We start from the raw sequence: 12,902 nt of genomic DNA, 5'->3' as shown, positions 1-12,902 counted from the left end.
GTAAAGTTGAAGGATATAAAATCAACACACAGAAATCCCTTGCATTTCTATACACTAATAATGAGAAAATAGAAAGAGAAATTAAGGAAACAATTCCATTCACCGTTGCAACGACAAGAATAAAATACTTAGGAATATATCTGTCTAAAGAAACAAAAGACCTATATATAGAAAACTATAAAACACTGGTGAAAGAAATCAAAGAGGACACTAATAGATGGAGAAATATACTGTGTTCACGGATCAGAAGAATCAATACAGTGAAAATGAGTATACTATCCAAAGCAATCTATAGATTCAATGCAATCCCTATCAAGTTACCAATGGCATTTTTAACAGAGCTAGAAAAATAATTTCACAATTTATATGGAAATGCAAAAAACCTTGAATAGCCAAAGCAATCTTGAGCAAGAAGAATGGAACTGGAGGAATCAACCTGTCAGACTTCAGTTCAATTCAGTTCAGTCGCTCAGTCGTGTCCGACTCTCCGCGACCCCATGAATCACAGCACGCCAGGCCTCCCTGTCCATCACCAACTCCCGGAGTTCACTCAAACTCATGTCCACAGAGTCGGTGATGCCATCCAGCCATCTCATTCTCCGTCATCCCCTTCTCCTCCCGCTCCCAACCTTTCCCAGGATCAGAGTCTTTTCCAGTGAGTCAACTCGTCGCATGAGGTGGCCAAAGTATTGCAGATTCAGCTTTAGCATCAGTCCTTCCAATGAACACCCAGGATTGATCTCCTTTAGAATGGACTGGTTGGATCTCCTTGCAGGCCAAGGGACTCTCAAGAGTCTTCTCCAACACCACAGTTCAAAAGCATCAATTCTTCGGCAATCAGCTTTCTTCACAGTCCAACTCTCACATCCATACATGACCACGGGAAAAACCATAGCCTTGACTAGACGGACCTTTGTTGGCAAAGTGATGTCTCTGCTTTTTAATATACTATCAAGGTTGGTCATAACTTTCCTTCCAAGGAGTAAGTGTCTTTTAATTTCATGGCTGCAATCAGCATCTGCAGACTTCAGGCTCTACTATAAAGCTACAGTCATCAAGACAGTATGGTACTGGCATAAAGACAGAAATATAGGTCAATGGAACAAAATAGAAAGCCCAGAGATAAAGCCACGCACCTATGGACACCTTATCTTTGACAAAAGAGGCAAGAATATACAATGGAGAAAAGACAATCTCTTTAACAAGTGGTAATGGGAAAACTGGTCAACCACTTGTAAAAGAATGAAACTAGAACACTTTCTAACACCAAATACAAAAATAAACTCAAAATGGATTAAAGATATAAACATAAGACCAGAAACTATAAAACTCCTACAGGTGAACATAGGCAAAACATTCTCTGACATAAATCACAGCAGGATCCTCTATGACCCACTGCCCAGAATATTGGAAATAAAAGAAAAAATAAATAAATGGAACCTAATTAAAATTAAAAGCTTCTGCACAGCAAAGTAAATTATAACCAAGGTGAAAATACAGCCTTCAGAATGGGAGAAAATAATAGGAAATGAAGCAACTGACAAAGAATTAATCTCAAAAATATACAAGCAACACCTGCAGCTCAATTCCAGAAAAATAAACGACCCAATCAAAAAATGGGCCAAAGAACTAAACAGACATTTCTCCAAAGAAGACATACAGATGGCTAACAAACACATGAAAAGATGCTTAACATCACTCATTATCAGAGAAATGCAAATCAAAACCATAATGAGGTACCATTTCACGCCAGTCAGAAAGGCTGCTATCCAAAAGTCTACAAGCAATAAATGCTGCAGAGGATGTGGAGAAAAGGGAACCCTCTTACAGTGTCGGTGGGAATGCAAACTAGTACAGCCACTATGAAGAACAGTGTGGAGATTCCTTAAAAAACTGGAAATAGAACTGCCAAAAGACCCAGCAATCCCACTCCTGGGCATACACACAGAGGAAACCAGAATTGCAAGAGACACGTGTACCCCAATGTTCATCGCAGCACTGTTTATAATAGCCAGGACATGGAAGCAACCTAGATGTCCATCTGCAGATGAATGGGTAAGAAAGCTGTGGTGCATATACACAATGGAATATTACTCAGCCATTAAAATGAATACATTTGAATCAGTTCTAATGAGGTGGATGAAACTGGAGCCTATTATACAGAGTGAAGGAAGCCAGAAAGAAAAACACCAGTACAGTATACTAACACATATATATGGAATTTAGAAAGATGGTAACAATGACCCTATATGAAAGACAGCACAAGAGACACAGATGTATAGAACAGACTTTTGAACTCTGTGGGAGAAGGCGAGGGTGAGATGATTTGAGAGAATAGCATTGAACCATGTATATTATCATGTGTGAAACAGATCGCCAGTCCAGGTTCGATGCATGAGACAGAGTGCTCAGGGCTGGTGCACTGGGACGGCCCTGAGGGATGGGACGGGGAGGGAGGTGGGAAGGGGGTTCAGGATGGGGAACATATGTACACCCATGGCTGATTCATGTCAATGTATGGCGAAAACTGCTACAATATTGTAAAGTAATGAGCCTCCAATTAAAATAAATTTATATTAAAGAAATAAACTTTTATGCATTACTAAAACTAATATAAAATTAGACTACACAGCGTTAACATGAGATTTCCATACTGCAAAGCAGTATTTACACAGAAACCAAATTGAAATTGTAGATCTCATCACATGCTCTTAACTACCAATCTGCTGCTTAACAGCAGCTCAATGGGTTTCTCACAGAACACCTGGGCAGGTTTTGGTGCCTAAGAAAACTGATGCTTAAGTAAGCAATCCTAAAGCAACATATATCATGATGCAGATAACAATAGTTCTTATCAGGCCAGACACTAATCTCATCATCAATAATGTATCAGTTATTTTTACAAATAATAGTTCACTGATAATAATAGCCCTGCTGCTGCTGCTAAGTCGCTTCAGTCGTGTCCGACTCTGTGCGACCCCATAGAGGGAAGCCCACCAGGCTCCCCCATCCCTGGGATTCTCCAGGCAAGAACACTGGAGTGGGCTGCCATTTCCTTCTCCAATGCATGAAAGTGAAAAGTGAAAGTGAAGTCGCTCAGTTGTGTACAACTCGTAGCGACCCCATGTACTGCAGCCTACCAGACTCCTTTGTCCATGGGATTTTCCAGGCAAGAGTACTGGAGTGGGGTGCCATTGCCTTCTCCGAATAATAGCCCTAGGAAGTGCATAAGTATTTCATTCATGATAACATATTCTTCCCTGAAGCAATTTTATTAACTGCTCTGAATGCGTACACACAAGTTTGTAAATGGGTTTCTGGGTTTCATTTTCAGCTGTGCCCCATATCTTTTAGGGCATAGACAGTATATTTATTATAGGCAAAATTGTGCAAGAAAGTAAAATGTAGAATACTTCATTTGTTGTTATTTCAACACATCCTATTTCCAATAAATAATTATTACTCAGATGTGTGTTTTTCCAGTTCGGCCTTGCCACTTCTCTGAGGAGGCACAGTCCCTGTTTAAATTGTTTTTGCTCCGGTCAGTATTCAAGTTTCATTCCCTTACAGCAAACACATGTTCAACATAAACTGTATATAAGAACTCCAGGGTCAGTATCCTCACGATCAGTGAAGAAAATAATCATTCTTAGAATACTACCTTTTCCAACTAGTAAACCATGAACAATCAAAATTAGTTATATATATATATTTTTTTTTTTTTCGGAATGGAGGTATTCCTTGACATGCTGCTGCTGCTAAGTCACTTCAGTCGTAGCTGAGTCTAAAATGGGAGGAAAAAAAAGGCAAAACAGACATTCATTCTACTCTACATAAAAGTATAGAAATGCCTTGAAAATGAAAATAGAGATGTCGAGGCTAGCATAGTACATGGATAAAATAATACAGGTTCACATGAGCCACATCTCATCTATCTGAATATGTCCTACTTTCTATAGAACGTAAAGGGTTTTTCTTTTTTCCTCTAACTATTCCTCTTGGTCTTTGAAAAGCAGATGTCTTTACGGTTGAAAGTCATTTGGAGAATTACAGTGGTTTGATTGTTAACTGGACAATTTGACAATTGTTAACTGAACATTTGCCCCTGCACAGTGTGAATGCAACAGATCATGAAAACGGACAGGGCAATGCTGCACGCATTATTTTAAGTTTAGAGAACTGACATAAGAGTGTACTTTTTGTGAAAAGAAACAAAACCCTTCCCAGAAGGTTGAGACACAACATACTATTGAATCTAAAGTAAAAAGGTCCAGGGTAATATTAATACATACTTTTCAGTTATTTACTTATAATGATTTAATATGTGATTTTGCACTGAGAAAGGAGTGCAAAATACACGCATGCATGAATGCATGCATGCTCAGTTGCTTCAGCTGTGTCCGACTCTGCAACCCCATGGACTCACCCACCAGGCTCCTCTGTCCATGGGATTTTCCTGGCAAGAATACTGGAGTGGGTTGCCATGCCATTCTCCAGGGAATCTTCCCAACCCAGGGATCGAACCCATGTCTCCTGTGTCTCCTACACTGCAGGAAGATTCTTTACTGCTGAGCCCAGAAAACACAAAAATGCAAGTAAATCTGAAATTCTGTGGATACTAAGTCTAGAAACTAAAGACTACAAAGCTTAAAATTCTTTGACTTTCAGGGAGTCATGATTCTAACATTTAGCAACACTTATATAAAATAACATAACCAGTAACTCATTGATATATCTACTGCCAAAATCAGCTACCAGAAGAACAGCACAGGGACAATTCCTGTGCAAAAACAGGCAAGTAAGTAGAGTTACCGAATGCCCCTTGTGTACCTTAAAGTTTTTCATTAGGTCATTTGATCACCTGTTCATTCATCCAGGCAGTAATTACTTATCGGGCATCTCTTTTACACTAAGTTCTAAGAATTTAGCAGCAAACAGAACAAAGTTCCTCAGCTCAAAGAGCTTACATCTGAACTCTTGGCCAGTTCCTCCAAGTTGCACATGTACCTCCACGTGATCTGGCAAACACATCTTTACCATTCCACTAAGTCACTAAGAGAGCCATGGAGCACAGTGCCTGAGGCAAGAGGATTGGTGGGAAAATTACTGAAACCAAGTAGATGACCAGATGGAAGATGACAGAGAGAGCTACGGGAAAGCAGCAGGGCGGAGGAAGGGGCCTGGAGGGAAGGGAAGAGAAAGGCGAGAGACGGACATGAGGAAGTGGGCAGGAGCAGAAATGGGGCCAGAGACAACGATGTGCTCAACATCAGAAAATCCAGGCTCCCGTTCCCACGTTGCCTCTCCTAAATCCACGAGCTTGAGAAAAGTACCTGCACGCTCCAATCCATGCTTCCCTCCTCTTTAGAACTAGACTATGGCTGCGGTGAAGGTGACATAAGGCAATGTGTCCAAAAACACTTTATTACTTACATAGTGCTCTAAAAATGGAAGAGATTTATTTATTATTGCTAAATATGTCAAAGGATAGGATTACATAAACTTTTAAATACTACATACAAATATCTCAACACTTTATGTTTGTTCTGAGTAAAGAGAAAAGCCTATATAGGTAGATGATAATATTGGCCACAGGCATGGTTAGCAAAATCAGAGTTGAAATATTGGGGGGATAGGACTAGGTTTGATCTAAGATGATTTAATATTCAATAAGTGCTGAAATTTTCCAGAGAAAGTTGGGATGCCACTTGACACATCTTCTAATCAAACTACACAAATACAGTAACACTTCTTTGCAACTATTTTTGAGTCTTCAGACTGAGAAAAAGGAATAGTAGTGTTATAAGCATTTACATTTTTTCTAGTGATAGGAGCATGAAAAACCTGACATCTTAACATTGGCAACTTTTAATTTTACTATACTTATATAACTGGAATGCAATTTTTTCATGGTTATAGCAAAAGGTGATTAACAGCCCCAGAAACCAATGGGCGATAATGTATAATACAGCAGAGTCTTAGATCAGAGACTAGGTTCTGAGTTTGTTCTGCACCTCCTAAGCTGTGTCACCCTAGACCTTAGGTGAACTTCTTCCCCTCTCAGTTTCTAAAATACAGCTGTGCACTTGCCTTTCAAAAGGTACTGGGTGTACCTTTTACATAGTCAGCCTTGACTAAATGCCAATGTTGATATCTTTATTAGCAATAACTAGAGCAAGAATAACGGTTTATTCTTATTCTGAAGACAGAACTATCAGGCAACTGTCATGACTGTAATGTCATCTATCACCACGGACCACCATGGACATTATCTGGCCTCCCTATAAAATTTGTTTGACACTGGTTTTATATAACTTATGAATTTTCCTAAAACATAGCAAAGTGTTAAAGGTCCTGGACCAAACAGATGACTTACTAGTCTTTTTTGCAGCTAATACCAAATTAGAATGTAGCATCAAAATTCAAGTGAAATCCCTTAGTAAAAGCCTCCAATGACTTTACAATGATAGTAGCAATTATTCAATTCACCAAGGATTTATTTTGTATGCACTAGTGACTCAGCCGGAGAAGGCAATGGCAAGCCACTCCAGTACTCTTGCCTAGAAAATCCCATGGATGGAGGAGCCTGGTAGGCTGCAGTCCGTGGGGTCGCTAAGGACTGAGCGACTTCACTTTCACACATTGGAGAAGGAAATGGCAACCCACTCCGGTGTTCTTGCCTGGAGAATCCCAGGGACGGGGGAGCCTAGTGGGCTTCCATCTATGGGGTCACACAGAGTCGGACACGACTGAAGTGACTTGGCAGCAGCAGCAGTGACTCAGCTAGTCACTTTACCAAAACTCTGCCATTTAATCCTCAGAATTACACTATGAAGGAGATGGTATTATCACCAGTTCACAGCAAAGTATCACTCAAAGCAGCTGAGGACCTTGTTTTTCAATCACACAATTAAGAAGAGGCAGAACAGAACTGAGACCTGGGGCTGTCCAGCTTATCTAAACCACTGTCTGGTCTTTCTACTTCAATACACTCTTGCTGGAGATATAAGGATTTAATAGTACATCTCCATTAGAAACATCCAATGAGAATTTAAGAATTCTGAAATGTAAAGTTCTAAAAACTATATATATATTGCTCATGGATTAGACTCAAGATGCCAAGAATACAGTTTTCTGGGTAAAAGCTTCAAATACAGAAAAGTGACTGATGCTGTCTTACAAAACAAAACAAAACTAGCAGTTAATTAAAAGGGAACTGTCCCTTCTTTGAAAGAAACATATGCTATTTATATATTTTGGAGGTGTACTATAAAGAACTGTTACTAGGATTTAAGGTTGAATTAAGGTACCTACTTACTGAGCAAAGTAATTAAACATGTTTGGCTTAAAATTCCAGCATCCCAATGTGGCTTTCATATGCAAAACTTGTCTGGTAATGGCAAAAACAAAAACAAGGAAACAATGCAATTAGTTATTGGCAAGCAAAGCAAAAGCTGGCACAAGTAAAACTTCAAAATTAATTGGTCCTAATTGGGCAACAGCTCAGTCAACACCAAAATCTGAAAACTATTTTGAGAGTTAAACAGCCCTACACACTTCAGGAGACAGGAAATGGGACTTTTCTCAGGTTGACCTCAACATCATGGCCACAGAAATCTTTTCAGAGATATTGTGGCCCTTCTAGTTTGCTCTTCTAAAGAGAATTTATGACTTTACTAATTTCTTTGCACAATTTAAGGTTTAGATTTGCTCCAGAAACTGCAATCTAAATTAGAATGAGCAACTAAAATGTCAGAATATATCCAAAGATGAACTATGATAGTTTTCCCTGCTGTATTCATATTATCACTGCCCGTGGCACAAGAGGTAAACACTGTTTCACCATGTTATGGAAACTCTGTGTGACTCCTTTATTCTACTTATCGCTGCAGTTCAAAGAAATGTTATCACACTAGCTAACCTCTTTCCAAGGTGAAGAGTTGAATTTCAATCTTGGAGGATATGACTGTTGAATTTTTTAAGAAAAACCACAAGAGAGGCTTTCTGGTTTCTCCACTCCAGTAATTTAAGATAAAATCAGTCCTTAAGAGAAATAAGACACATTTGGGAGTCTGGGATTGACATGGACACACTGCTATATTTAAAATAAAATGCCTTTCCATTAAAAATATGATCATAAATGAAAAATAACAAACATTTTGCTTCATCTAGTCACAAATTGAGCTGGAAGGACAAATGAAACAGTGAAAGCCTTGAATAAATAACCTCTTTTTTTTTTTTACTATATATTGGCTAACTCATTTTAATGTGATATACAATTATTATATAAGAAAGGGTACACACAAAGTATTATACTTTATAAATCACATGTATATAAATGTAGATTCCCCCCCCCCCATATTTCTCTGTGAATCTAAAGATTCTATATGACTATAGCCCACCAGGCTCTTCTGTCTACGGGATTCTCTAGGCAAGAATACTGCAGTGAGTTGCCATGCCCTCCTGCAGGGGATCTTCTTGACTCAGGGATCAAAACCGCGTCTCATGTCTCCTGCACTTGCAGGCAGGTTCTTTATCACTAGTGTCATCTGAAAAGTCCATATGAGGTGTCAGAATGTATCTATTAACCTAAAATACTTAAATATTTTCACTAAGGTCTTTGCCATGATCCTCTACCTTCCTACCCTCATGAAAGAAACATATGCATAAACCACTTAGATTATACCAAATAAGTTATCAATTTTCATACTTTGCTTCCCCTGTTATGCAACTTATCATCCTAGGTTCTTCATTAGTCAGGCACTCAACCAAAAACTTTTCTTTATAGTTCACTGTCAGTATACATATCCAAAACCTAAATCCAAGGGGAAGGAAGAAGGTCAGTACTTACTGAAAGAAAAATAAAATGATGCACCGGGGGGGGGGGGGTAAGGAGATGGGGGAGAAAGAGACTGAGAGTCTGCCAAGAGCTTGCCACTGGCTGGGAGGTGGGAGTCCAACTTTGCCAGGCAAATCCTAGCTTGCAGGCAGTGCAGAATAAGAGCAGACATGAAGACAGGAATTCATGCACTTCTAATTAAACATGATTCTTCTGCAAAGGCAGTCAACCTCGATAGTGCTACTATTAGAGGCAGAAGGTATTCAACAAAGAAACAGGATCGTCTTCCTTCACATCAGATAATTTTGTCAGATCTGACAAAATTTAGAACTTATCAAGCTCTCTCTCTCTCTGTGTTCTTGTACTCACTGAAGGTATCAAGAATAGTAAAATGCGCCCCCTTAGACTCATCCTGTCCCTTTGCTAAAATAATAAGATTTCAGAAAAGTCTGAGATTTCAGTAAAGCTCTTCAGAAGCTGTCCTGATAGTCATCTACAACAGTGATTGAAGTGAGGGAAGGGGAAATTAAACCACTTGTACCCTTAACATCCACACTTCATCACATACCCAGAATACTAGTTGCTAATTGGTTCTAAAAAAAAGGAGCGGGGTGGGGGTGGGATAGGAGGCAGGGCTGTCATTCTGCTCAAGCAGATCATTTCCCATACTCTACCTGCACCCACCAGGAGGACCCTGGGCTCACAACTGCGGATGCAATGCAGGAGGGAGACCAATCGAATGTTGGAGTTGAGGAAGGCCACCACGCAGCCCAGTTTGGCCAGGCCAAACCACACGTGAATGAAATCCGGTTCATTGCTCATCAGCAAAGCCACAGTATCACCCCTTTTCAGCGGGGAATGGTTCAGGAAGACATGGGCCACTTTATTACTTCTCCTGTCCACATCCTCATAGGTGTAGATGTCTCCCTCGTAGATGATGAAAGGTTTCTGGGGCTGCTTCTCGGCCTGGATCAGGAATTTTTCCAGGACAGTGACTAGCTCCCCTTTCTGTCTGTGCTTCTTTGTCCAAAGTCCACAGCGAACCATCCTCAGCAGGTACCAGAGGTCACTCCAGAAGTAAGGGTACAGGAGTTTCTGCAAGAAGCTCAGGAAGACCATTCCAGCCCCTAGTCCTGTTAGCCACGGCAGAAACGTGGAGGCCGCAAGACCAGAAGGCAGCCCAGATCCCGGTTCTGCCATTGTTCCCTCCCGCGGGCACCTCTCTGCCGAGACCACCAGTCGGCAGTGTGCAGGGCTAGCACCTGCAGTTCGCCCCAACCTTTATGGGAGGGAGAAGAACTCTTGCGAAACTGAGTCAAAAGTCTTCTAAACAGAAGTTGCTCCAAAGAATGCTGGGGAGAAGGCCTAGGACACCTGGCGGATGAGCAGTTAGAGCGTGAGATAAGCTCAGGGGCCTCCGGGGGGTGTCGAGGAATGCAGCACGGCACACAGTGACTTCTGAACCCCGACGGCAGGCCGCGCCCTGCGGAGTTCTGAGGCACCTACCAGTTCTCTCCGGGCTGGTTGGATCAGTCCCTGGTGCCTTTCAAGTTCCTGAGCGTACCCCACCACCCTCGGGGGCAGATGTTGTCCGGTGTCTGCAACTTGGAGGCTGAATTCGAGCCGAGAGAAGCTGGGGTGGCCAAGACTGAGATACGCAGCGGCTTCCCGCCTCGATCCTGAAGAACCGTGCAGGGTGTCAGGGCCACGCCTCCGTCCAGGGTCTCCCCAGGTCTTGTGGGATCCCCGGGCCCGCAGCGCTGCCCCGGCTGTGCCCCGCTCAGCAGCCCAGCGCCCCAGCCCAGCGCCCCCTGGGCTCCCCTCGGGCGGGATGGGTCCTCGCGCTGCTCCCAGGTGACCGCCGCGCAGCTGGAAAAGCTGCCTCCTACGCGGATCGCAGCTCCCCTTCTAGGTTCTTGAGCTGGGGTATCTCTCCTCCGAGCCCCAGCGGAGGGGCTCGCTTCCCGTCCGCCACCAGGCGCCGGGCCAACCCTGCTCCGACCGCGGTCGCTGGAGCAGCTTCCTCGGCCCTTCCTCCACTGGCTGGTGTGCAGCGACCCGAGTCCCAGCAGGGAAAGCAGCACGGCGTGGGGCAGTGGGCAGCCAGGCTCCTGGAACCCGGTCGGGGAGTTCATTCATTCCATAAATGGTCAATAAAGGAAATTAAACTAGAGGCTACAGAGGCGAGGGGAAGTATTAAAAGAAAAACTAAAGCTGCCAGCAGGGGGGCGGGGGCGAGAGGGGGCGGCGGGGGCGGGAGGATAGGCAGGGAACAGGGAAACAGGCGACGAAAAAGATATTTATGAATTGGACAGATGCAGGAATATTTGAACTCTCTGTTCATAAAACATCACAAAGTGAGTTTGCGGTTATACAAAAAGTAGTTTTGAAAACTTATATTAGTAGGCTGGTATTGACATTTATACTAAAGTTCAATCCTTAGAGTGCCTTGATAGTGCTTTTTACAAAATTTTCCAAAAGTACTGTTCGAGGTGAGAGCTTAAGTCCATATTCACAACCACATTTTAAAAAAAGGATAAAATGATTTTTTCCCAGTGAGATCATTTAAAAAACGATCAGAACATCAAACTAAAGATTCTAAAAGTGGGGAGGGCAAAGTGGAGAGGCAACAAGTAATTAAAAATAACAATAAAGTGTATACAATGGTGAAATTTTACTGAATAAACTGAGGGGTACTTAATTACATATTTTTTTCCTTGCAGATACCACCATTCCAGCTCTCTGCCTTTAAGAAGTGTGTATAAATGGTTAATTGCACATATTGAAATAATTAAGCATTGCCTCACTTTGTCAGCTTTTCCTTCTTCAGTCATGTTCTCCAGCTGGGTTCTAGATAACCTCAGATTTCCTAATAAAGAAAAAACTATAACTCCAAGGCAGACTTTGGTTCATTAATCTGAAAATGATTACTTTGAAGTCACAGTGAAGAGCTTAAAAGAATGAGAGGCTCCTAAAACTCTTTTGTGTAGGTCAAGAAAATCCTTTCTAAATGTATTCAGAAACACTGCTCTTTTCAATTCAGAAACACCTTTCCATTTAAAGAAAAGTATTAGTATCCAGTAGTTTACAACTGAGAAGTTAGTTTACAACTTGAAAAGCATCTTTGACATTCTATGCTTTTCTTTCAAGCTCTAGTTTGAGTCAGACACTTCCTAGAAAACAATAGTTGAAGCAGAGAATAGAATATGCAGCAGTTGGTCTCAGACTTCTGAATTCCAATACATGTGAAATCTGTCCTTCTCTAGTGGAAAATGAGTAAAGAAACATAGGTGTGCCATACTTTTAATATGTAAAATTAGAACCATTAAGTTCACATTAAAACAATTATCATCTACTGTCACCATTGTTTCATAAACAGAAGAATTTATTTTAGCATTAAAAAGAAGAAAAGGAATACCATTATAATAAAAGACAGTCTTTGAGAATAAATCAAATTAACTTCATGAAAAACTCATGTGTTATACTGATTTTTCATATTATGGATCTCTATGACCAACCTTGATAGTATATTAAAAAGCAGAGACATTACTTTGCCAACCAAGGTCCGTCTAGTCAAGGCAATGGTTTTTCCCGTGGTCATGTATGGATGTGAGAGTTGGACTGTGAAGAAAGCTGATCGCCGAAGAATCAATGCTTTTGAACTGTGGTGTTGGAGAAGACTCTTGAGAGTCCCTTGGACTGCAAGGAGATCCAACCAGTCCATTCTAAAGGAGATCAATCCTGGATGTTTATTGGAGGGACTGATGCTAAAGCTGAAACTGCAATACTTTGGCCACCTCACGCGACGAGTTGACTCACTGGAAAAGACTCTGATGCTGGGAAAGGTTGGGGGCAGGAGGAGAAGGGGACGACGGAGAATGAGATGGCTGGATGGCATCACCGACTCTGTGGACATGAGTTTGAGTGAACTCCGGGAGTTGGTGATGGACAGGGAGACCTGGCGTGCTGTAATTCATGGGGTCGCAGAGAGTCGGACACGACTGAGCGACTGAACTGAACTGAACTGATGGGGTCACACAGAGTCGGACACGACTGAAGTGAC

The 12,902-nt window shown here is 41.7% G+C and overlaps 1 protein-coding gene across 1 annotated transcript in view; it reads right to left on the bottom strand.

Moving 5' to 3' along the window:
* Positions 1-10,888, bottom strand: part of SLC27A6 (solute carrier family 27 member 6) — an 87,260-nt gene extending 76,372 nt beyond the window's left edge. Inside the window, exon 1 of the mRNA XM_055430666.2 lies at positions 9,514-10,888. Within this exon, the coding sequence (XP_055286641.2) occupies positions 9,514-10,039 (526 nt within the window). The 5' untranslated portion in view covers positions 10,040-10,888. The remainder of the gene's footprint in view (positions 1-9,513) is intronic.
* Between the last annotated feature and the right edge of the window lie 2,014 nt (positions 10,889-12,902).

Source organism: Moschus berezovskii, chromosome 8, assembly GCF_049115385.1.
Source record: "Moschus berezovskii isolate FMDL1 chromosome 8, NW_MosBer_1.0, whole genome shotgun sequence".
NCBI classification, from domain to species: domain Eukaryota; kingdom Metazoa; phylum Chordata; class Mammalia; order Artiodactyla; family Moschidae; genus Moschus; species Moschus berezovskii.
The sequence above is the reverse complement of the archived record's forward strand: the minus strand, read 5'-3'. Positions and strand labels throughout refer to the sequence as shown.